Source organism: Meriones unguiculatus, chromosome 14 (assembly GCF_030254825.1).
Source record: "Meriones unguiculatus strain TT.TT164.6M chromosome 14, Bangor_MerUng_6.1, whole genome shotgun sequence".
In the NCBI taxonomy this organism is placed as follows: Eukaryota; Metazoa; Chordata; class Mammalia; order Rodentia; family Muridae; genus Meriones; species Meriones unguiculatus.
The window spans coordinates 19,033,904-19,058,474 of NC_083361.1; the positions used below are offsets into that span (position 1 = coordinate 19,033,904).

The 24,571-nt window shown below is 48.1% G+C and overlaps 1 protein-coding gene across 4 annotated transcripts in view; it reads right to left on the reverse strand.

Annotated features, from left to right (window-relative positions):
* Hs3st2 (heparan sulfate-glucosamine 3-sulfotransferase 2) overlaps nt 1-20,897 on the reverse strand; it is a 104,058-nt gene extending 83,161 nt beyond the window's left edge. For 2 of the 4 annotated variants that reach the window (XM_060366908.1, XM_060366907.1), the window contains exon 1: nt 19,206-19,308. Coding sequence is in view for 2 of the 4 variants with exons in the window: in XM_060366906.1 (XP_060222889.1) it covers nt 19,206-19,704 (499 nt within the window). In the remaining 2 variants the exon portion in view is untranslated. Of the gene's footprint in view, nt 1-19,205 lie in introns of all 4 variants that reach the window. The other 2 variants (XM_060366906.1, XM_021640642.2) reach the window with 2 other exon arrangements.
* Between the last annotated feature and the right edge of the window lie 3,674 nt (nt 20,898-24,571).

Sequence of the window (24,571 nt, forward strand, 5' to 3'; positions counted from 1 at the left end):
CTGTCTTTTTAACATAATTTTTAATTTATTGTTTGAGAATTTCACACATGTATGCAAATCCACCCCCGTTCCCTCCCATCCACATCTTCCCAAACCTGGACTTGTCCCTCTCAACTTCAGTTCTCTTTCTCTTAACCTGCTTCGACCTCTTACCACTGCCTCCATCTATACGTGTATAGATCGCTTATGGGAAGTGTTTCTCAATCTGTGGGTCGTGACCCTCTGGGGGGGTCAAATGACCCTTCCATGGAGGAGACATATCAGATATCCTGCATATCAGATATTTACATTACAGTTCATAACAGCAGCAGCATTACAGTTATGAAGTAGCAACGAAGATAATTTTACGGTTGGGGGAGTCACCACAACATGAGGAACTGTATGAAAGGGTCGCAGCATTAAGAAGGCTGTGAACCACCATCTGGGGGCAACCTAGGGAATGTCTCCCGGCTTGACTGTTTTTAGGCTCCCCTTTCTACTGCCCTAAGCCCTGGCAAGCGCTAAGTTTTTCTCTAGTACTTTGGTTTGCCTGTTTGAAAGTGTCATGTATAATTGGAAACACGCAGCACGCAACCTTCTCGCTCAGCATGGCGTGATGCCTTTGAGCCCCATCCAAGTCGCTGTGTTTTTGAGGAGCCTCTCGCAAAGGTTTTTACGCAGGTGATTTCAGGGCAGATTGGAAGGAAACCTTGGGTTAGCCTTTGGTGAAAGTACTGGCGAGTAAAGATCGGAACTGTCCAGATACAAATTATGCAAAACCGATCCTGGGGGAGATCTAAAAATACTGCCGAGCTGGATCCTTTCCTCCCATTTTTTCACGTCTGTGTTCGCTTTCCCATGATGCCCCATCCATTTGCAATTTAAATCAGAATCACAGCTTTTTAAACCACTCAGACTTGGTAATGTCAGCCAGTCCCTCCCAAGCTGTTGATGGACCATGACAACTAAATATGATGCGGTGATACGGTGACACCAAAGCCAGCGGGTGGGGGTGGGTCAGAACTTTGCAAAGTGTGGGAGACACAGCACCAGTGCTTAGGAAATGAGAATGGTACGCACCGTGCCTTGACTACCACTCAGTCATGTCATTAGCAGATAATTAGCTTTCCCATTTGGCTACATTCGAGTCTGCTTGCATCATGGAGAAAATCTGAGAACGTTGCTGATAGCTCTAAGTGTGTGTGTGTGTGTGTGTGTGTGTGTGTGTGTGTGTGTGTGTGTATACACACACAGGTGCCTGCGTTCTGGGAACCAAACTTAGTTAAGGCCTTACACGCGCCAGGTAAGCACTCTACCACTGAGCTATATTCCCAGACCTCCAATCTTTTTTTTTTTTTTCCTCTTCAACAAAGACGGGATGCCTCAGGCAGAGTATGGCGGCAGCCGACAGTGTCGGAATGGCACTGAGCTCACTATTTGGTGATGACTGTGTTTGTTCTCTCGATGACTTTCCATTTCTGGCAAAAAGTGAGGAATGTCATTAAGGATGGTGATATAATTTCGGGGGGGGGTGTACACGAGTCCAGGAGTAGCATTTGCACTTACCTTCACAGGCATGTAGGAGCCAGATGTTACTGCCATGTACTTTTCCCAATTGCTCTTCACCCTATTAGTTTTTAAGGATGTATTTATTATTCTTTACGTGTTCGGGTGTTGCCTGCACGCATGTCTATTCATCATGTTCATGCCTGGTGCTCGCAGAAGCCAGAAGAGGTCATCAGATCCTCTGGAATTAGAGTTATAGATGGTTCAGAGCTGCCGTGTGAGTGCTGGGAATCAAACCTGGGGCCCCTGGAAGAGCAGACAGTGCTCTTAACCACTGAGTGGCCTCCAGCCCCTACCGTGTTTTTCGTGGCACAGTTTTTCGCTGAATCTGGAACTCATCAAATTGGTTAGCTTAACTGGGCAGAAAGTCCCCAGGATCCTCTTGCATCTGTTGCTCCAGTGCTGGGATTACTGACACATGCCACTTTACCTGTCTTTTTCACATGTCTCTGGGGATGGACCTGAGGTCTTCATACTTGTGAAGCCCATACTTTTTCTGACTGAGTCATCTCCCTAGCTTCCTAACATTTCATTTTCAAGTAAATGTAGGTGAGTAAAAATGATGAGAGGTCCTTAATATAATATAAATTAAATGATATTGGTAGGTGCATGCAAAATTAAGTCACGAAGACGGCACAGAAATGGTGGAAGGTTGGGAGACAAGGTGTTCTTTTAGAAAGATTGCTGAAAACCCCATGAATAGAGAGGTCTGTGGACACTGCCTTAGAGACAGGATATAGCCAGATGACTTTCTGGCTTGTCTATCAATGGCTCATAGGGCTGAGCACACAACCCCAACGGACTATCCTTAACATCAATGCTTCACTTGGTTTTAAAGTGGTCCATGTTAACCTTGGCAGGCTATTTGTTCTTGAGCTGTAGCTACCTTTTCTTGTCATGACTCTTCTTTCTCCATCATTTATCCAACCCCCACCCTGCACAAAACCCCAATGGTCCTCCATATCCCCATGCATGCTGAGTACTGATCAGCAGGCTGACCTATATGGCCCATCCCTGCACATCCCTCAACTCCTTCTCTTCAAGAAGTTCTCCCTTTCCAGGATGGATTCCATCTACTAACCCTCCAGAATTAGAGGGACACTGATATTCACCACAATCAAGATCATCTCTCAAGTATAAACCATCCAGATGCTGGTGCCAAGAGAAGTGTGTGGTAGCATGGAGAAACTCTGAGCCATTGTAAACATGGCAGCATGAGCCTGAAGAGTGACCAGGGATGCTGCGAGCAAGCACAAGACTGACAAGGAGCAGCAGAGACTGCTGGCTCTGTCCCCCGGGTCCAGGAATAGAACTAAAGGGGTTCTCCAATCCTGCAGCATCCTGGCTCTGGATTACTCTCCTTCTCATTGGCCCAACTGAAAAGACCATAGTTTTCCACATGCTGACAAAGGTCCATATGGTGACAGTGAAAGGCTCTTCTCTTCTTGGCATTGCCATAAGTAACTGATGATCACACCCGCTTCAACCACAACTCTACAGAGAGGACCAACGGGAGTGACAGTGAAATCTAACACTGTTGTGCTCATTTGGTTTACTTCAGACAGCCACGGGGTAAGAGCCGTTGAGACCTTCGGGCTCAGCTAAGAGAAACCAAGGTTTAGGCAAATGGAGCAGCACCCATCAGAGTGTATCAGTAGCAGAGGGCCAGTGGTGTTGGCTTCTGAAGCTCACCCTCCCAGTGTCAAAAAGACAGGTGACCACTACCATCCTGACCACACACTATTTTTGTAAGAAGTTTTGAATCAGTAAAACACTATTGCAAACGATGAACCCGCTGTCTATTTTTTTGAGGCCGGGTCCTACTGGATAGCCCAGCCTAGCCTTGCTGCATAGTCTACTCTGTCCTCTAACTTATGATCCTCCTACTTCAGTCTTCCCAGTGCTGATTTCATGGATGTATACCACTATATTGTTTTTTTAAATGAAGGAAAAATACCAGGAAGAAAGGAAGGAGGAAAAAGAAGAAGGGAGAGAGGGAGGAGGGCAAGGAAGAAGAAATGAAGTGATACAAGGGTGTTGAAATGGAACATTTGGGTCTTTGGGATGAGTCCCTGATTTTTTTGTTGGCCGACATCATTCATTCATTCATGACTGACAGAGCCCATGAGAATACTCCATCTTGGATTAGCAACTCTGTGAGGCTCAGTTCCTGCTTGTAGCTCCCAATGTTGTATTCTGATAGCTCAGAGTGCCCCAACCCTTCTACGTGTTTCTCCTGGCAGCAACTATCTGTGAGAGGCAGAAGTATCTACACATTCCTGATTTGCATAGTTGTCGTCAGAATGAGTCCCGAGTTCAAGAACCTGTAAATGCCTTTGACAGAAGCGCCTGTCTCCTAGAAACTCGACCTATCTCTTTCCCTCAGTAAAATGACTAACACAGAGAGATCTAGCCATGTCACCTAGGATTTAACTAAGATGTTTGCACTAGAGAAATGTGAGAAAGGCACCTAGACACAGAGCTGGTGCCACTTCAAAACTCTGTGGTAACTTAACTCATTTTTCACAGAATTAATAATTCAGATCCCACACCATTCCAATGAGAAGTGGCTCTCACTGCGGAGAGTTTAACCAACCACTTCTGAAGATGGGGATTGATCCTAGGAAATGCTGCCTTCACTTTAAGCCATCTCGCCTGAGCAAAATGAAAGCTGTTAGATGATTTCATATCTTCATTAAATCCATCAAAGCAGAAACACACTGCAAAGAGGCTGCCAATACAGAGAGCATTCCCTCTGCTTCAGCAGCCTGGGGAAAGTCCTGGAGAGCTGAAGCCTGACTATCTTAGAGCCATGCTGGTGTTCCGTTCTGCTGGAAAGAAATCATAGGCACGATGGCGGTCTCCAGTCTCATAATGTCACCAAGACAGCTATCTTACCACACCTGTGGGAAGGGCTAGGGCAGTGGAGAAGTCGGGTGACACATACAAGTGACTTGTGCCTTTTTAGGGTTGGACAAGATCCTTTAAAGGACATCAAGAGGTTATCCAAACACTCTATGTTTTAAAATGGTCCCCAAAGACCCCTAGGAATGGGTGCTCTGTCATGTTCCACCTATTTGGGAATGAAGAATACAGGTTACAGTTAAACATAGCATTCTTTGATTAGTTCGTCCTTCCACACCTGTGGGTGGACACTTGAAAAGACAGGCCAGGGGTTAGGTTTGGAAGGGCGAAGTTCAAACCCCAGCCTGTCGCTTGCAATGGACTTTAAAGGTTCAATAGACAGAGGCCACAAATGCACTCTAGCTCAGCCACTGTGTCCTAAAGCAGAATGACCTTCATCACATTAACTGTCACAGCCACCATCTTGCTTGACTCCATACACCTTGCCCTCACCAACCAATCCTGCAATCACATTTTCAGACCATGTTGGGCATCTGCCACCATCGCAGCAGCCTCCTTTCCTGCTCCAGCCTTGCGCTCCCTACGGAGCAGCTCAGCAGGTCCTGTTTAAACAAGGCAGGAGCTAGGGGTGTGATTCAGTTGGTGGAGTGCTTGCACAAAGCCTTCCTTCCGCCCTCGGCAGTGCATGAGGACCGGACACGGTGGTTCCATCCTGTACCCCAGCGCCCAGAAGACGGAGGCAGGAAGAGCCAAAGTTCAAGGTCATCTTTGGCAAGATTAAAGCTAGACTGAGATACGTGAAGAACCCATGTGAGCAAAAACAAACAGGAGTCAGGTAACAGGATTCCGGAGCTCCAGCCATCTGTGCGCCTTCTCCTTGACTCAGAGCAGAAGTCAGGGCTCTTGCAGGAGTCTCTAAGACCCTGCTCGATTTCTCCCCAGAGTGCCCCTGAACGCGTCTCCTTCCTGGACCCACTCTGGTCATGCTGCTCCTGAGGGTTATTCCCCCACGGGTCCCCATGCCACCGGAAGCTCTGCATTTGCTTTTCTCTTTGCTGGAGGTTCTTTCCATTTTTAAATTAAAGTGTTCTTTGTCCTGGTGCCTCCTTCAGGTTTTAGCTCAAGTATCACCATCTCAGAGAGGTCTGTTCTAACCATTAACCATTGACAGCTTCAATACCTTGCCCCCAACCAATTTCTAGCCTTCTTCCCCGTTCTCTCTCTGTCACACTTACCATCATCTGACACAGACATATCTTATTTGTTGAGAGTAGAAGACAGGGGCATTTGAATGGATGTTTCTCTCTCTCTCTCTCTCTCTCTCTCTCTCTCTCTCTCTGTGTGTGTGTGTGTGTATCTTTCTGTCTCTCACTCTCTGTCTCTCTCTTTCTCTCCACTGACTCTTACAGAGTCTGGTACATAGTAGGTATTCAATAGCCATCTGATGACATGACAATAAATTCCCAAGCATACAGATTCTGTATTTTCTCACTGTCAGAGCCCATAAGGTAATTCAAATAAAGAGATGTGAATTACAAGCAGCCTCATAACAAACTCATGATCTCAGACACACCTTATGCCTGAGAATATTCATTCAACTAATATTTCTTGAGGACCTACTGTGTGCCCGGGATGGTAGCATAAATGAAACAGGCAAGGTCTCTGTACCCAGGGAGCCTTCAAAGTCAAAAGAGAATGATCAAAATACATTTGAATTGTAGCAAGAAGCATGTAGTAGGTAAAATAAGTCAGTAGAGAAAGTTGCAGAAGGGTGAAGAAGGTCAAGCTGGCTTCCAGCAGGTGGCAAAAGGAAGGCTGTGTTTTGTTTGCATGTGTATCAGCTGAGACCTGTGTAACAGAAGAACCTGATCTGGTCGCTACTGTAGAAGGAAGAATCCTAGTACAGGTGCTACCAACCGCAAACTCCCTCAAGCTTAGGCCTCAGGTGGAAAGGTTCTCACAGGCCTTCCCTGTATGGGGCCCTCTTCCCTTTGACCACACTGGTTCTGGGGGTTTCTGTTGCTCAGGTCCTCCTGACTTGTCTTCCCTGTCAGCTCCTTAAAACAAGACCCTCTTTCTGAGGCTTCGTGTGTGTTTGACACATAACAAATTATCAGTCACCCAGCGGGTGGCATCTAAATTGTGAGTTCACTGTCTCCAGGAGAGAACTTGTGCAGTGGGTATGTTCAGACACAGCATGCCCACAGGGACACCTCCATCAGCAAACAGGACAGCATCTCTGGCTATCTGCTCTTTGGGATTCAGATCACACACTATCTCTTCCAGGAAGCCTTCTTCTGGCTAGATTCCATCTCAGTTCCATTCTACGCTCATTCTCCTACTACCCCTATTGTGGCGCTATCTGACTTGTGTACGAAATTGTCATGAGCATCTCAAAATCCCACCAACATGTGAGAAGCCCAGAGGCAGGAGTCGTGTTCTGTTCATCTTTGTGTCGTTAGCGTTGAAATCAATAAAAGCTCGATGAAGGACTCAATGGTCAATAATCGCAGTTAATACTTGTTGGACAGTTTTTGTACAAGAAATGCTTGGAGATACAAAGTAAATAAACTGTAACCAATATAAAAAAGTAAAAATTAAAAAGAAATGCTTGGAGCACTTTTATTGCCCATTGAATCCTCACTGCTTCCCTACTTGACAGTCAGTATGACTGAGCCCAGGGTACACACAGACCACTGTGCCAAAGAGACGCAAATAGTTGGAGGACACCTGCCTGGCCAGTAGTGGAGCAGAGATACCAACAGAGTCCTCCCGATTTCAGGATCTGAGCTTTTCACTGCTATTTACAGCTTTCTGCAGTTTCCTGTGCAGTATAATTCAAACTTATGAAGTAAGAAATCCCAGAACCAAAGAACTTGTTAGTTTTAACTATTCATCACAATGAATAACATTCTAGCATTTGCACCTGGGAAGTGAATCATCCCTTTATGCAGTGTATCCACACTATATATGCTACCTACCCGTTACTCAGTAACTGCCTCAGTTATCAGGTGGGCTACCATAAAGTTATTATTTGAGTTCAGTGGTTTTCATCTGGTGGCACTAATTTGCCAGGGCCTGGAAGCTCCAGGAAGTGAAGCCTATCTGCCAGAGGTAGATCATTGAGGACAGCTCCTTGGGGAAAATCTTGTTATTGGATGCTTCCTGTTTCCTCTCTTCCCCCTGTTCCTCTTCCTCCTCCTTTTCTTCTTCCTCTCTTTTCATCTCTCCGTCTCTTTCCTCCTCTCCCTCCCACCCTCCCAGCTTTCTTCTGCCATGATGTTCTCCCTAAACACATGGGACAAATGCTTCTAAAACTGTGAGCCAAACTACATCCCTCATCCCTCAGGCTTATCTCTCGGCATTATATCACAACAGTAACAAAAGTAACTGATACACACAGTGTTCAAATAACCCCTCTCTTACTTAATCATAGCCCCGGAGTATAAAGGTAGCAGTGCCAGAGATTTGAAGAGGCCAAGGAGCAGCTGTGAAGTGCTTCCTTAAGTAAAAGACTGAGGTGCAATAAGAAAGAGAACACAACTTCCAGGGGACATTGTTGCAAATGTTCTATTTCCCCGTTCTTGCTACTCATCTCTTACTGTGCCTAATTCATATATCAAAGTTTATTATATATGTATGTATGGAACAAACCATAGTGTATATGTTTACACCACCCATGGCTTTAGGCATCTACTAGGTATGTTGGAAAAAACTGTTATTAAGGAGAAACACTGTAGTTTTTGTTCCCTTCTTGCTTTGAAGTTCATCCCATCCACCCCTTGAATCTGGTTCTCAGTCTCTCTCTCCACTCTCTCTCTTTGTTTCTCTCTTACACACACACAGACACACACACACACACACAAGCACAAGCTCTCTTTTTAGGCTCCCAGCTCAACCAAGAGGCATAACTTTTTTTATTGTCCTTTTATTTGGCCCCAGCCTCACAGTAGATTCAGGCTCTTAGCCTGGCAGTGGGCAGTGGGAGCGGGAAAACACTCAGTAGCAAGAAGCCATCTCCCCAGCACTGTTGATGACTACTGCCCCATTAAAGGCAGGATCAGGGGGTCTTTTCATAAACACCCTGTAAATGTCTCTGTTAACAATACAGGCAAAGTCCAGGGATGGATTTCTCCAGGGAGGGCAAACTCTCTTTCACTCTTGGCACTGGGATGCTAAGCAGACTGGGGAAGCAGAACTGACTCCCTGACCTCTCCCCCACCCCCACATACAATCTTCATGATTTACTCCCTCTTCCCTGTGATCACAATGATCCACAGAAACAATGTGACAGAGGAAGGCTCACAGTTCCAGAGGGTTCAGGCTGTCATGGCAGAGGTGGCATGATGGAGCGCGTGGCAGCAGGAGCCTGGAGAAGCAGCTGTTCCTGCTGTGGACCTGAGAGCCGGGTATGGAACCAAAACTGGGACTGGGCAGCCACCAACAGCCCCTCCTTACCCACTTCTACCTACCAGCCAAGCTCACTTCCTAAAGATTCTGTGGCCCCCAAACGGCAGTGCCAGCCAGGACTGCGTGTTCAAAGCGTGATTCATGCAGACCTTTTGAAACTCAAGCTCTAAGACCTCCTGTCATTCACAGCAGAACGGAAGAGGAGGAAATCTGCACAGAGAGAGCTTTTGTGGGTGTGCGTAAGTAAGCACGCCCATATGCGTGGAGATCAGAGATCAGCTTTGGTGTCATTCTTCAGGAGCATATGCCACGCGTGTTTTGAGTTACGGTCTCTCGATGGGACCAAGGGCTCACGACCCAAGCTAGGTTTCCTGGTGAGTGAGGCCCAGGGATCTCTCTGTCCCTGGTCCCTCAGCACTGGGATTACAAAAGCGTCACCATGTCTGGCTTTGTACCTGGAAGCTGGGCCTTTAAGATCAAGTCTTCATGCTTACATAGCAAGCGCTTTACTGACTGAGCCATCTCCCCAGCCCCCAGAGGTGTATTTTAAAGAAACACTCTGCCTCATGTAAACTTCGAAATGGATACAGAAATACCTCCCAAGCCCCCTTCCGTAGGTTTCTGATTCCCTAACAAAAACAACTAGCTCTGATTTTTACGCTGGCATTTTAGCTGCAGTTATGCACAAAATAGGTTGAAATGACAGTCTCTCTCTCTCTCTCTCTCTCTGAGTGTATGTGTCTGTGTGTGTGTGTGTGTGTGTGTGTGTGTGTGTGTGAAACACCTCTCTTCACGCTTGCATTTGTTTGCTTTCCTCTCCCAACCACTAACACATTAAAGGAACCCAGGAAACCCATAGCCACGGCGCATTCCCTTAAGTTGAATTTTCTACCAACTCCATCCATGTTTCTCATGATTTCGGTCAAATCCTGTGTATCCCTCAGAGAATCTGCGAAATGCCGCCACATCACAGAAAAGAAATCTACCATTGTTTTGATTGTGGTTCCATCCCTGCTCCTCACATGAAGGAGGAAAGCCTCAGCTTGATACCAATATGTCCTTAACTTATTCGTGTCTCCTAACATTCCCTGCCTAAGACAGAGAGGGCTGTAGGCTTGGAACCTTCCAGCATGCCCTGGGGTAAAAACTCAATACCACTGCTTTGTTCTCAATCTGTCTGTTCTGAGATTGTTTTCAGAAATTGATTCTTTTTTTCATTTGGGGAATTTAAATGAAGTTGTTTTGTAAATATATATATTTTTTTGACATGTGTTTGCATAGAATGTGTGTTAGATTTACAAACTGATAACACCATTGGAGGGATTCACAAAATGGGGACTTGGCATTTCATCTCAGAGGGGGAGTAAGGGGAACAGGGCTGTCTCTGACATGAACTCAGTGGCTGGCTCTTTGATCATCTCCCCCTCACGGGGGAGAAGCCTTATCAGGCCACAGAGAAAGACAAAGCAGCCAGTCCTGATGAGACCTAATAGACTAAGATCAGATGGAAGGGTAGGAGAACCTCCCCTATCAGTGGACTGGAGGAGGGGCATGGGAGATATGAGGGAGAGAATGTGGGATTGGGGATGAGGGAGGGGGCTACAGCTGGGATACAAAGTGAATAAACTGTAATTAATAAAAATAAATAAAATTTTTAAAAAGGAAAAATAAAACAAAAGATAAATGACAAAAAAGAGGAACTCTGTGACCGAAAAGATGAGGCAGGTAAGACTTCCCTTCATCACTTTTGAGCTGCATTGCATACATATATCAGAGTATACTATTTACTCCAAAATAGAACCTAAAAAATTAAGCCCTTTTCTTTATGAAAGGTTATAATTTTCTTTAGAGAATTTTATTCATGTGTACAATAAATATGATTATATCCACTCCCTATTTTCTTCTTCCAATTCCCTTCATAACACCCTAACGTGTAAGAGTATGTCATTTTTAAAATTAAGTTTATTTTAATTGATGCACACAATATTTTTAAAATGTATATATAGATGGCAGCATGGAGAGCACTGTCCAAGGAGCACGTATTTAAGGCTTGGTGCTTCTGGAAGTGATGGAAACTTTAAGAGGAGGGGTCCTTCAAGGTTCAGGGGTCCCTGAGCTGGAACTGACCTGTAAGTTTCCTGCTGGGGACTAGCTTTCATGGTACCAGAAAGCGCCAAGCAAGGTTCCAAAGGAGGGAAGCAACCAGCAGTCCTACCCAGCAATGATGGCCATGAATCACATCAAAGACCAGCAAGCCACGGCTGCAGTAGTGGCATGCATACCGTTAAGTCGATAACTCTTTCATTGGACTTAAGACCCACTCAACAAGAGGGAGGTCACGCCTGCTACTGGAAACCTAGCCAACCACCCAGGGCTAGTGAAGCCATGGATCTTGGAGGAGAACCTACAAATGCCACAGCACGCCCCCCACCTGTGTTATGAGTATTGCTCCTTATATCCACAAATAGTTCTCACCCCTCAAGGAAACTCCTCTTTGCAGCAGACCTCCAGAGACCACTGCAGAAAGCCTCAACCAACTGAAATGAAGAATTGTGGGTCGTCCCAAGGGCTACATCTCCAAATCACACCTGCACCTAAAGCTCAGGAAACACTGCAGAAGAGGCAATGGGAAGATTGTAATCTCCCAGTCTGCTTTGCTGTGAGATTATGTCTCCTAATAACATCAGGAGGCTGGGCCCACGAAATCTCACCGACATGACTGCTTAAACATGACACGACCAAGGACAGCAGCGACAGACATGCTAACGTGGATGAGGGAAAGCTGAGGAAGCCTTCATCCTACACAAAGAACTACAGGCAGACTAAGGAATGCTGGGAAATAGTCTTTCCCAGGGAAGAGAGTGCCAATTTGTTATCCAATACCAAATGGTGAGCCATGAAAACATACATACACGTAACATCATACAGACTGAGTAGTTTATGTTTATGTATGCAGGAATATATGTGTATATTCATGTATGTATCTAACAGCAAATAATGAAAAAGTAGGCTGTGAATTTGAAAGAGCACATGGGGTGGACATGAATGTTTGGAGAGAGAAAAGGGAAAAATGATGTATTTATAGTATAATCTCAAAAATATGAAAGAAAAAACAATTTTTTAAAGTTGGGATATGTGGAAGGTGCTAGGTCCCTAGCATGTGTCCTTGGAGAATAGTAGGAATCTAGACCCTTTCTCTCTGTCTCCTGTGTTCCCAGCTCTGAGGTTAGGGCTTTTCCCGCCTAATCACCATGGTATACTGCCTTGGCACAAGCTGTAAGAATGGAGCAATGGTGAGCCGAAACCTCTAAAACTATGAGCCAAAATAAACATTCTCTCTCTCTCTCTTTCTTATTCTTCAAGACAGGTTTTCTTGGCTGTTCTGGATGCAGTTTGTAGACAAGGCTGGCCTACGAACTCACGTGATCTGCCTGCTTCTGCTCCTGCCTCCCTGAATTCTGGGATTACAGGCATGCGCCACCAACCCCAGCTAACATTTTCCTTTTAAAGTTGCTTATCTCTAATATTTTTTTACAGAATCAAAGCCCAGCATAAGGGATTAATTACCACCAAATATTTCAACACACATATACAGTGAGTCAGGTTAAATACATCTATCTCCTCAAACATTTATTACTTCTTTTTTTGTTTGTTTGTTTATTTTTTTTTAAGATAGGGTTTCTCTGTGTAGCCTGTACCCCGGACTCGCTTTGTAGACCAGGCTAGCCTTGAACTCAGAGAGATCTGCCTGCCTCTGCTCCTTGAGTGCTGGAAGTAAAAGCATGTGCCACCGCGCCTGACTCGTTTATCGTTTCTTTATAGTGGAGCATTCGGAATTCTAGCTTCGTGAAATGCAGAGTGTGTTGCTGCTATCCTTGTTCATACTGCGATGCTATAGCTCACCGGAACCTCCTGTCTATAACTTAGTGCTCATTGATCAAGCCGCCCTCTCCCACACTCTACTTGGTCTCGGCTAAACATCCTTACGATTTTGAGTGAGATTACCGAAACTCAGATATTAAGGAATGACAGTAGAGGTTGTGCAGTCTAATGACGGAAGTCTAGAAGACGCTGGACTCATCCTTCCACAATGCGAGCACCGCCATGGACTGGGAAGTCCCTCTAGACTCTGCCTAGAGCAGAGATACCTGAGGGAGAGCCGTTGTTGATCCTCTGGTTCGAAGTTTGAGAAGAACACAACAGCTAATAGCTAGGAGCCCCACAGGATGCTGAAGCCCTTAGGACCAAACCAGCACACCTGGCCATATCTCCTGGGTGAGTGGGCTCATGCAGAGCCCTCCGCTCCTCGCCCTGTCCCATTATCCCACGGAGAAAGCCCTAGGGAATGAAGCATTGGACCAACAGCCCAGCTGTGTAGCCTGACAGGCAGCAATTACCTCTGAAATGCTAAGTTATTTCCACTCGCTGGTGGCTTTTACCCACCTTGTCAAGCTGCTCATGGACTACAAAGCACTTCAGCCCATCAGTGCAGCCCATTAGGAGAAAAGAGTGGCAGCAGAGCCAGCCCACAGCAGCCTGGCACTGAGCCTGGCCAATGGTGGGCGTTTGACAAATAAATGGATTAACCCACCTCAGCGTTAGCTCTGGGGGGAATGGTGGGTGCCACAGACTTAGTTTGGCTGCGTGGTCTTTTAGACCCCTCTGGCCTGACTCACAGCCTGAGCGTCTGCTTATCTACCTCCCTCTTCCTTGCCCACTGGCTGTGAGCCATCACACACAGAGCTGGCCTCCCCTCCAAGTCCTCCAGCAGATCCGGATCAATAGGGAGCTGTGTGCTTCCGCCCCTCCACACCCACTCTGTCACTCAATCATTCAGAAGTGATTCATGGAGGGCTAACCAAGGGGAGAGCGCCATTCAACACTGTTGAACACTGGATGCAGAGAACATTAACAATCCCTCAGGAAATGGCACCGACTGGTATTGACAAGCACCAGAATGGTTAGGGGCTCTTGGGATGTGCCTCCAGGTCTGTGTAAGAAGGTCCCTTGACAGCTGCCCGTGGAGAACATCGCAGCAGCTCATCTTTGGTGGGCATCAGCCCCACACCTTCCCTAGTAGTAAGATAGATGCTTTCAGGGAGATGGCATGAGTAACAGTCGATATTTTAAAATGGGTACAGGTCCCAACACAGAACCCGTGTTGCCGGTTACGGAGATGCCTTGTTGGGGATTTTCCCATGTGGTCAGTGGTTCTTTGGAAGCTCAGTAGGTTTCAGGGTGACCGGTGAAGCCGCACTCTCAAGGCAAAAGACTGCTCCTCACTGGGAGCAGTTCTGCAACCAAGGTGGAAAGAGAGTATTTCACGGAAGCCAGGACATCCATTATTCATTGTAAGACAGTCTAACCTCAGGAAAGTTAAAAAAAAAAACAAAACCAAAACCCTGGGTCTTGCTTTCTCTATTAAGCAATGTGTTTTGTTTTTTCTATTTTAATGAACAGTATTAACACTATGTATTAGGTGAAAGTATCAGGGCCTTTTGGGATCTTCTTTGCCTCACAAGCTCCAGCAAATGGGGAAATCCCGTTCTCTGTTCCCGGCTCCTTCAGTCTTTTGAAGCTCCAAAGAGAAGTGAGATTAACTTCCCCCTACAGAACCCTCCTCCAAGCAACAGCGGCTCTGTTGGCCCATTTTGAATGTTCCTCAGTAAACGAGAAGAACGGTGCACACGCTGGAACTAACTAATATACCTCCAGCATGCTGCGAGGCTGACAGATGGGGGATTTCCAGACCCAGTGGCTTCATTTAATCAGAATGTGTCACATTCTGGACCCATGCAGAAAAAGTCTTTATAAGGATGTGTCTGCAAAGACACTGTACAGGAGACCACTTGTGGGGGAAGGGGTCACAGATCACCTGTACACGCAGTGAGCACAGGTCGGTCTGTTTCCTGTGTTGACCAGTTATATGATGGCAAAGCCTTCTGTGTTCTCTTCTTCGTGCAGAAGGCCCCTGTCTCCTGCCTGTGGGTTTCCTCCTAAGGCTTGCCGTGCCAGAGTTTGGCTTTGCCGTTACGTATGAGTCACTGATTTAGATGAGCTGGATAATGTGGTAGATTTCATTCTGTGTTTTTCCTTCTCTGTCTTACTTAGACCATTACCTCTGAGGCAAATCCTGTGTCTGCTTGTCTTATACAGTCCCAAGAACACAACGATGCTGAGCAAGAAAGCAAGCAGAGATGTGAGATGGAGTCTAAAATATATAACAAGTTCATCTATCAACATTTGGACACCAGGGCAACTATCATGCATTAACTTCTCTGCTGGCATTTTAATGCATTTAGAAAAGATTCACTTCCTCCCCACACACGCACCCTGCCAACCCACAGCTATAGCAAAATTGAGACACTTGAAACAAAACTCACCTTCCTCTTGAACCCTAAAGGCCCCTGGACACAATACCATTTAGATTTCTCTACAAATGGCATACCGAACAGTCTGTATCAGGGGTGTCTGTGGTAAAACTACAGCATCTTATGTGAAACCTTTAGTTTGGGGAGTGTTTCCACAATAAGGTGTCATACACGGTTTTCATGTGATTTAAAAGACCGGGTCAGGCATCATTCTCATTTTTAAAGGTGAGTAAACAGAGATGCAGAAACATGGGGTGAAATTGTATCATTGCAAAGTAAGGAAAGAGAAGGTGACCGGTAGGGAAGGAGGGAGAGCAATAAGCAAGGAAGGGAGAGAGAGAGGACAAGGATGCAGAAAGGAAGTAAGAAAAAGGAGAGTGTTCGGGCTGAGGAAGTGGGGTCCATTTGTAAAGCGCTTGCAGGGAACACAAGCGTGAGGGTCCTCAGTTCAGGGCCCCAGGATGCCCATAAAAACCAAAACCCAGTAGCAAGCGCCTATGATCTCTTTGCCGAGGAGGCATTTCCCTGGAGCCTGCTGGCCATCCCCCCTAGGGGAATCAGTGGGTTCCAAGTTCAGTGGGAGACCCTGTTTCAAAAAACAAGGGTTAAAAACAACTCAACTTCTATCTTCCAGGCATGTGCACACATGTATCCATGCACCCACAGGCACTCACACACACGCACGCACGCACACACACAAAGGGAAGTTTGAAACTATTTCTTTAGCGGTGCATTCCTCGGCCTCATTTGGCAGCTGCAGCAGGTTCGGCGCTAACAGCTGTGCTAGCAACAGCATTAATGGCAATAACAGGAGTGTTGGTAGCAAAACAGCAGTAATTGTGGCAGCAGCAGTAACATCATTGGCTTATCTTTATATACCAAAGTTTGTTCCTCCCACCCCCCCATGGCACTTTGATACGCAAAGCTTCATGCATTCTTCAAACCCAGGGTAATTATTACGGACTCCATTCCATGAGAAGGCAGCTGAGACTCAAGGCCATCACTTTTTTCCAAATAGCAGAGCATCTAAAGAGGCCATCTCTGGTCTTTGACACAGTGGGTTCTGCCCTGGGACTGTCGTTAACCTAATATCGCTTTTCCTCTTCTTCCGACCAGCTAGTGGTTTCCTCGCTGCACCCCCACAGGTCCATATGCTGTATCTTGGAGGAAGTTTGAAGAGGGGAACTTAGGCCAGACAGACAGGTGAGTTAAGTACCGGAGATGAGATCACAGAAGGTCTCAGAGGGATTTCTCTGCTGAGAGAGCTGGGCTTTCTGAGGGTGGTCTGGCTCAGTGGCTCCCGAGAAGAGCTTAGGATCCAGGAACAAAGAAGATGAGGACTCTGTAGGCTCATCCCTTTTGCTGATGGTGTCTCTCTGGCTATATCAATTCTGCCTTCATGGAGGAGAAGTCTGACCTGTGGCTTGATGGTGGTGATTCTTATTTTCCCATTGTCTATCTGCATTTAGATCATCTGACCTAAGAAGTGTTCCAGAACTTCGAAACAGGCAGAGTACCATGGACTCCACCGCATTGGTGCAGCTCCACCCCAGGAAGCCCAGGCCACAACAGTGGGTGGAAGGCTGCTCCTTGAACACAGACTAAAGAATCCCAGACATCCTCATAGTCTCTGCAATTGCTGCATGCTACTCAAGTGATAATAAAGGCTAAAACAGAGAGACAGTTCCTGAGTGGGGAAGCATATTACCTTTTGTGGAAACAGCACTCCCCACGTGAAATACTTGACTCTGGGGGGTGCTGATTTGCAGGCCCTACCCCCCAAAAGCACAAAACGCACACAGTCCTTTCCTGAGTGCTGTGGACTTCCCAGCCTTCCTGGGAAACTGATGGGTATCATAGTTATGACCAGAACTCCAGGCTAATCTTTCCTTTAGGAATATCGAGAAGGAAAGGGTAGAGGGGGAGGGGAGAGAGAAAAAGAAGTGGAGCTGTCAGTGTGCTTCATGTTAAATAAAACCTACCAAGATTCAGCTGAGAATTTTTGCAGAATCCAAATGTGCTAGGGAGAAAAAAAAAAAAAAGGCATGGCTCCCATCTCCAAGGTTCACAGCTAAGCTGGCTTAGAATCACACATGCCAAGGTTAAAAATAAAAAGCAGTCATCCCTGAATGACACAGGCTCCAGAAAGGAAGCCTGAGGTATGCTATTTGGTGGAGGAGGGAGAAACAGGGAAGGAGAGTCTAGGCTCAACACAGAGGTGTTTATGGCAGGGTGTATCACCTAAAAGCTAGATGCTCAAAATTTTGCTGTTTCGCACTTAAAAAGCACTTCACACTGGGAAAAGGTTTCATAAACCATCTTCATATCTTCCATCGAGGAAACCCTGGCACGCAACGAGTGTGGCTGTGGCTGACCTCCAGCAGGTCCCTGGGGTTCAGTGCCTCTGCAGCCCACACTTTGGGGTCTGCTTCAGACAGCCTTTGCACTTAACTAGATGGAACACCCTCGGGTCACAGTACGGAAGCAATGGCGGGCCGTCAGCATTGGCACGAAGCCATGCTTTTCTGGGTGCCAACTGTCCCTTGATGGGCTCCCTTACAGACAATGTGTCTGCATCTTGGGGACAGCACACGTCCCATCCCAGAGCTACTACTGGTCAGGGCTAGCTGCAAAGGGTGACAAGTCATTCCTGCCGATTTCCCCCCTTCTTTGGAAATCCGACACTCTCTGTCCATCGTCCATTAGGTTCGTCTCTCTAATGAAACTACCGTTTGTCCAGTACGCTCACGATTCTACGGACCAAAGGGTCTTCTTTTATACGAAAAATAAAAGAAGTGGCCTCAGCAACTTCGACGGTACCACGGCACCCATCCACAGCCCCATCATTGTTCAGACCTGTCTAGAATGTCTTCAGGTAATTCCACGACATCCCCGAGGCTCACACATTATGCTCGTGCCCTGACTCAGTCCCTCTGTGAACCTATCCTGCACTCCTGCACCAGACAGGCTGTGAAGGCCAAAGGACGCTGGAGGCACCAGAGAATGAAGGCTATCACCTCAAAGAAGCCTCACTGTATATCCAGACACTACCCACGGGGGGGGGGGGGGACTCTAGCTGGCAGAAGTCCAAGGGAAGAGTGGGCATTCTAGGCATGTCTGACTACTAGGATCCTGTCTAGCTTTCACTCTAAGTGGCCACCTGTCTTCCAAATCCCTCTTGTTGGCTACTGGTGCTTTTTTTTTTAATAAAAGCTCCCCCATTGCTGACTGTCATTTTTTTCACATCTTTCAAACACGTTGAACAAGCCTTGGCAAGCCAACAGGGCAAGAACTGTTTTCCTGCCCCTTGTGATAGATGGGGAAAGAGAGGCTGACAGAGTTGAAGGAACTTGCTCAATCTAAGTGGCAGAGCCAGGATTAAATTCCAGGGTTCCTACCTTCACCCCAAGCTCACTAGCCCAGGACTAGAGCGGCTGAGGGAGTGAACCCCGGAATGGCTCCCATCTCCAAGGTTATCTGCCGCTGAGAGTGGCATTCTCCAAGGGGCAGGTCTTGTTCCCTGTCTCATTGCACGAACTCGGGGCACACTCTCATTTTGTCCTCGGCTTGGGGAACCTATCCAGGCACAAACCACCCCTAAGGGCCTATTGCAGTGGTTTCCGTTTTTCAGCGGCAGGTGCCATGGCGCCACAGGCCAGGGAAGAACAGGTTAGGGTCAGATCAGAGTAGGGCTGTGATCAGACCACCCTTTGCCTTGGGCAACCAGCCCCGTTCGCCCCCAAAACTGGTACACAGAAGCCAGCCCTGCAGCTAGCACCTCGGTCTGACTGGAAATGTCCCCTGCCGCCCAGGTACCCCAGGAGTAAGAGGGAAATGCCTTTCCCTTTGCGCGTCAGAGAACCTCGGGAAGAGCTGATCTCCGGGAAGTTCTGGGTGGATCCTTCTCCGGGAATCACCCCACCCCCGACTTGCCGGCTTGAGAAAGGCAAAGGATGGCTCCAGGGAGAGAGAAGACCCCCCCGCGCGGAGTGGAGCCTTCGTGGCTCCCCTTACCTGTACCAGTCCAGCCCTCGGCCGTAGTTCCTGTCGAAGAAGTGGGGCTCGGTGCCCAAGGCCCGCACGTCAGGGTGCACGCGGATAAACTCCAGCACAGCCCGGGTCCCCCCTTTCTTGACGCCCACAATGAGGGCTTGGGGAAGCCGTTTGGTGCCCAGCTTCGGGGAGCCCGAGTGGTTGGAGCCGGAGCCCGAGAGGCGTGGCGCCGGCGCGGCCGCGGCGGGCGCGCTGGGAGCGCTGGACTCGCTGGGCGTCGGTCCCGGGGGATCACACGGGCGGGACTTCGCCAGAAGTTTCTGGCCGCTCGCGCCGGGGCCTCGGAGGCAGCGCGGCGGGCCGAGCAGGCGGCTCTGGCCCAGGCCGTCGCAGCAGCACAGGAAGCTGTAACACAGGTAAGTGCAGGACAAGGACAGCGTGAAGGCGAAGAGCAGCCTGCGCGCTCTCCGCGGCTGAGGTGGCCCAGCGCGGCCCAGGACCCTATAGGCCATGGCTCCATGGGCCCGCGCCGCCGGGGGTCATGGTTTCTGGGGTGGCACCTGCGGGCGGAGCTGCTGCGTGGCCCTGCGATCGCCTAGAGGGCTCCCGTGGCTCTGTCCCCTCCGTGCGGGCTGGGCGCAGGGGACGCCGTCTCCTCGGGGGGCTGCTGGCCTGGGCGGGCACCGTGCCCGGGGGTCCCGGGGACGGTGGCGTCTCTGGGACCGGGTGGCTGCATCGCCAGCGTGTCCCCAGCGCCAGGCGACGGGGGGCTCCGGGCGACTCCCGGCGGCACTCCTCGGCTCTCACGCGCGTCGGCTTCGGAGCGCGCCCAGCGCCCGAAGAAGCCCCATCCCGGATGCTCGGAGCGCCTTTTCGGGGGGACTCTCTGCGGCCGCGCGGCTGTGCCGGCGGGAGGACGAGCGGACCGGACGGTGGCGCTGGCGCCGGCCGCGTTCCGGCTCCTCGGGAAATGCCGAGCGGAGCGCGCTGCCGGCTCTATTTAAGGAGTCGCCTGACGTCAGCCGCGCGGGTCCCCCGAGCCCGCGCCGCGCCCGGGGACCTGGCCCGCCCCTTGCACCCCCACTCTCTTATTCCTCTCAGGTGAGACACCTCCCCAGGTCCTCCTCGTGCGGGATGCTCTCTGCGGAGCCTGGGCCAGCTTGAGGAGGTGAGGGGAGGGTGGCCAGGTACAGCGTGTACTCCTGCGGGAGACTGGGCACCCCCATCACTTTGGCCTCTGGACACCTGAGTCGAGATTACGCCAACAGCCACCCCAGACAGAGACTCGGGTGCTGACGGAAGCCCCCAAGCCTGACACTTGGTTCCACTATGCTCACCCACACCAGCACCATGCGCGCACTAGCACAGGAGCAAGCTCACTCTCATCCAGACACACCCCGACACCCCACAGAAGGTGGAGAGGAGACTGCCCCTAACCCGAGGAGAGGGACACAACAAGGACACACCCCAGCCCCAGCCATCTCGCCAAACCAACACACACAGCGCACACACCGTGCAGCGTGCGCGCACGCCTGGTTCCCCGGGCGCACGGTGTAAAATGGATGGGTGGAGGAATGAAGCGAGAGTGAGATTCCGTGACTAGTTACCGAGCCCCCTAGCACCCGCGCTCTGACTCACACCCAGGCGGCGCGTTCTGTCTCGCACCCGTGGAGCACAAACCTCCACCGGATTCGCACACCACCTCATCCCTCTCCCCACCGGGCCTGGAAGGAAAGCTCGCTCCGGAGTGTCACTTACTCGTCTCCTGGCGGCTGCCCCCTAGCGGTGGACTGCTCCCCGAGGAGCTGTCCAGGGTACCTGACGCTCTGTAAGGGCCAGGGGGTAGCTGGCTTCTTCACAGTGACGATGCAGGGGAAAATAAAGCACAGAGAGCTTGTACTTCTTATGGTTGCCAAGAGGCTGTCCGCGGAACAGCTCCCAGTGACCATCCCCAGAACATGCTTGCCACGAGTAACCCCGGTGCTGTCCTTAGAGATCACCCTGGAACCTGGTTAGAATCCCAGGTAGTAACACCATCCCCTAATCACCTGGACCAGTGTGATATAGATGTCATATAGATGTGCTGTTTAGTCGCTTATTCTCAACGCTTTGACCAGTTTTGAGTCTCTGCAAAACAGAATCTTCTCTGACCAAGGCTGAGAGCCACACAAATCCATGCCTGTAGCTCCAAGATGGCTGGATGACCCCACTACCATCCTCAGCTTCCATTAGGGCTACTGATGACTTCAAGACGAGGTCTGCGCATTCTTTCTCAAACTAGAAAATAGGTTCTGTTTCCAAGCTAAGCCCACCCCCACAAAACTTTGGCCAATCTCTCTACTGTAGGCACTAGCTAGTAATATACGTTAACAGGCAGGGCGAATCTTTAAATAACTGTTAAAGGCTACTATGCTGTTACCATTTCCCCCATTTATTTGGATTATTTTTGAATATCTTTATTTAGTCTGAGAATTTCATATTGCCCCCAATCCCAGCTCCTCTCAGGACCTTCTAACATGCTTCCTCCTAATTTGGTTTCTTCTTCTTCCTCCCCCCATCTTCCTCCTCTTCCTCCTTCCTCCTCCTCCTTTAAAAATAGTGATGAATAAATAAACAAAATAATATAATAATCCACTGAGTTCAATTAGTGATTTCCATAGCTGGTTGGCTGTGGGGCATCCGCCGGAGCGTGAACAAGTTAACAGTGGCCACACCTCCAAAGAAGAAAGATTCCCCCATCAACTGCCAATAGCTCCTCAGCCAGAGGTAGGGCCTCCTGAGCTCCTTCTCCCTCTGTGCTGGGATGCTGAGTGGCTTCATCTTGTGTAGATCTTATGCAGATAAGCACCGTGAGCTACTGTGAGCTCATGAATGCACTGACCCTGACATGTTTAGAAGGCATCATTTCACAGCTCTCTTCCTCATCCTCCAGCTCTTACATTTCCTTTCCCACCCTTCCACAATGTTCCCCAAGCCTTGGGGAGCATGTGAGGTAGATGTCCTTTATAGGGCTGAGCACTGGTAGTCACTTATTCTCAATGCTCTGACCAGTTATGAGTCTCTGCATTAACTGCTGCCTACTGAAAAAGAGAAAAAGGGGGAAAAAAAGAATCTTCTCCGACAAAGCTTGAGAACCACACAAATGCTTAATATCTCCAAGTGTACTCTCCACTTTAGAACCTTAATTCTAGCAATAGCTAACATGTATCAAGTACTTGTTTTGTGCCATAATGTGCAAACTACTTAAAAGGCTTTACCCTCATTTATCTTTGGAGATAGGTATTTAAATTATTATAGGCATTATTATAAGTCCTCATTTACGGAGAGTGAAAAGAGGTTAAATAAACATATACTCAGTAATTGGCAGAGCTAGGATTAAACCCAGACAGCCTGGCTCCAAGATTCAAGGTTTTAATTACAGGGCTCTGAAGCTTTCAAACATCCTTAGAGCATTATTCACATGATTCCATCCTAGGCTCCTCTCCTGGATGTGGACAGATTTATCTAGATGGCTGCTAAAATCTGGTACCCGGGATTGGATGAGAATTCCAGGTATAGAATGAGTTCAGCGGGACCCTCAGCCCACCTCCTTTGATAAACTCTGTCTAGTAATGCCCCTGAGAGCCCATTGTCTTTTTCTTGTAGCTACATCACATCGCTGACATCTCCAGCTTGGAGCCAAGCAGCATCTCTAAGTGTTTTCAGCAAGAGCTGATGATTGAGGCATAGCTAACCCCTACTGTGCTTGAACAGTGGACTTTAAAAAAAACCTAACATGTAGCTCCTTACACATTTGACCTGATTAAATTTCATCGCATCTCATCAGTTCGTGGCTATAGTTATATTTTTTCAAATGTCTGCTTGAATCTCAAGTCCTGATTTAGCTTTCATATTCTTAAAAAAAAATAGAAAGGTTGAATGTACTCTTTTTCCCCCCCCTTTGAGTGTCTCACAGACTGAACCCAGGTCTTTGTACAGCTAGGGAAACATTCTGCTATTGAGCTTTTTAACTTTTGAGATTAAAACTCTTGAGGTTAACTCTTGAGGTTACTGAGTTGTTTTTTTAACTCTTGGTTCTTTGTGTCTTTGGGGCAGGTGTTTTGCCATTGCTAAGCCTCAGTTTCTTTCATCTGTAAAATGGGGAGTTATGAGCAACCCCCAAAGCCTGTTGGTCCTGCTGTTGCAATTCTGTAGTTATATGATTTCATTTCCAAAGAGCGGGAGCTGGCCTCTTGGCATCATATCACCTCCACACCTGATTACAATTTAATTAATTCTTCATCCAAATTGTTAATAAAAATGTCAAAACAGATATGCTGAAAGGAGTTCTGACGTGCGCTTTTGCTTTCAGCGGTTCTTCACATCACCGGCCGGCACTCCATTGTTAACATCACAGGTTGAACGGAGCATCATCGAGCCTGGCATGCCTCTTCCTTAGAAAAAGGACCTCTCGATGTGGCTGTTCCTCCTCGTTTTGTGCTTGTTTCCATTTTTAAATTATTTTGTTTTTTTTTAAACAAACTCTAAAAGTTCAGATATACCAGAAACAGGTGAGTTTTTTTTTCTCTGTCAATTCTTAACCAGAATAATGACCATGAATGTGACAGGATTTGTGAGGGAACGGGAGTAGCCGTGCCTGATTCTCCCTCAGAAGTGTCTAACAAGATTATGCTGAGCCACGTGGCTCATCGGATAGTTCTCACTTAGAGAAGGTATATGTCTGTTTTCCCATCATATACCAGACCAGATGAAGGGGTCTCAGGGCTGGCATGGAGGTTCCTCAGTGGCAGGGACCCAGGATACCATGTGCTTCACCCTATTTCCTCCATTATAAAGCCACCCCATATTCTGTGACAACTTAACCACCTGCTGTCAGCTTGTTCATAGTCTGATCGTTAGTCACGAAGGAGAGGTTGGGTAAATGAAAATGTCCTTTAAGGACATTTGTACGGGGATCACCCGCATTATTTTCTCTAATAACTGATCAGTGTTGTCACGTGCTGTAGAAGTTTCATGCTTAGTCACTGGGAAGTGGAACTGTTTGGTAGGATTAGAAGGACTAGGAGGTGTGGCCTTGTTTGGAGGGAGCTTGTCACTGAGTACGCCAGACCTAGTCTTGCTCTGTGCCTGTGGATCAGAATATAACTCCCAGCTACTTCTCCATCACTGTGCCTTCCTGCATGCAGCATGCTCTCTGCTATAATGCTAATAGACTAGGCCTCTGACACCGTAATCAAGCCTCCAATTAAATCCTTTCTCTTATAAGGGCTGCCTTGGTCATGGTGTCTGCTCTCTGCAATAGAACAGCAACTAGGACACATGCTTTCTAGCATCAGTATACCTTCCAAAGCACAGTCTTGACCTTGGATGACTATGCCTAGCTAAAC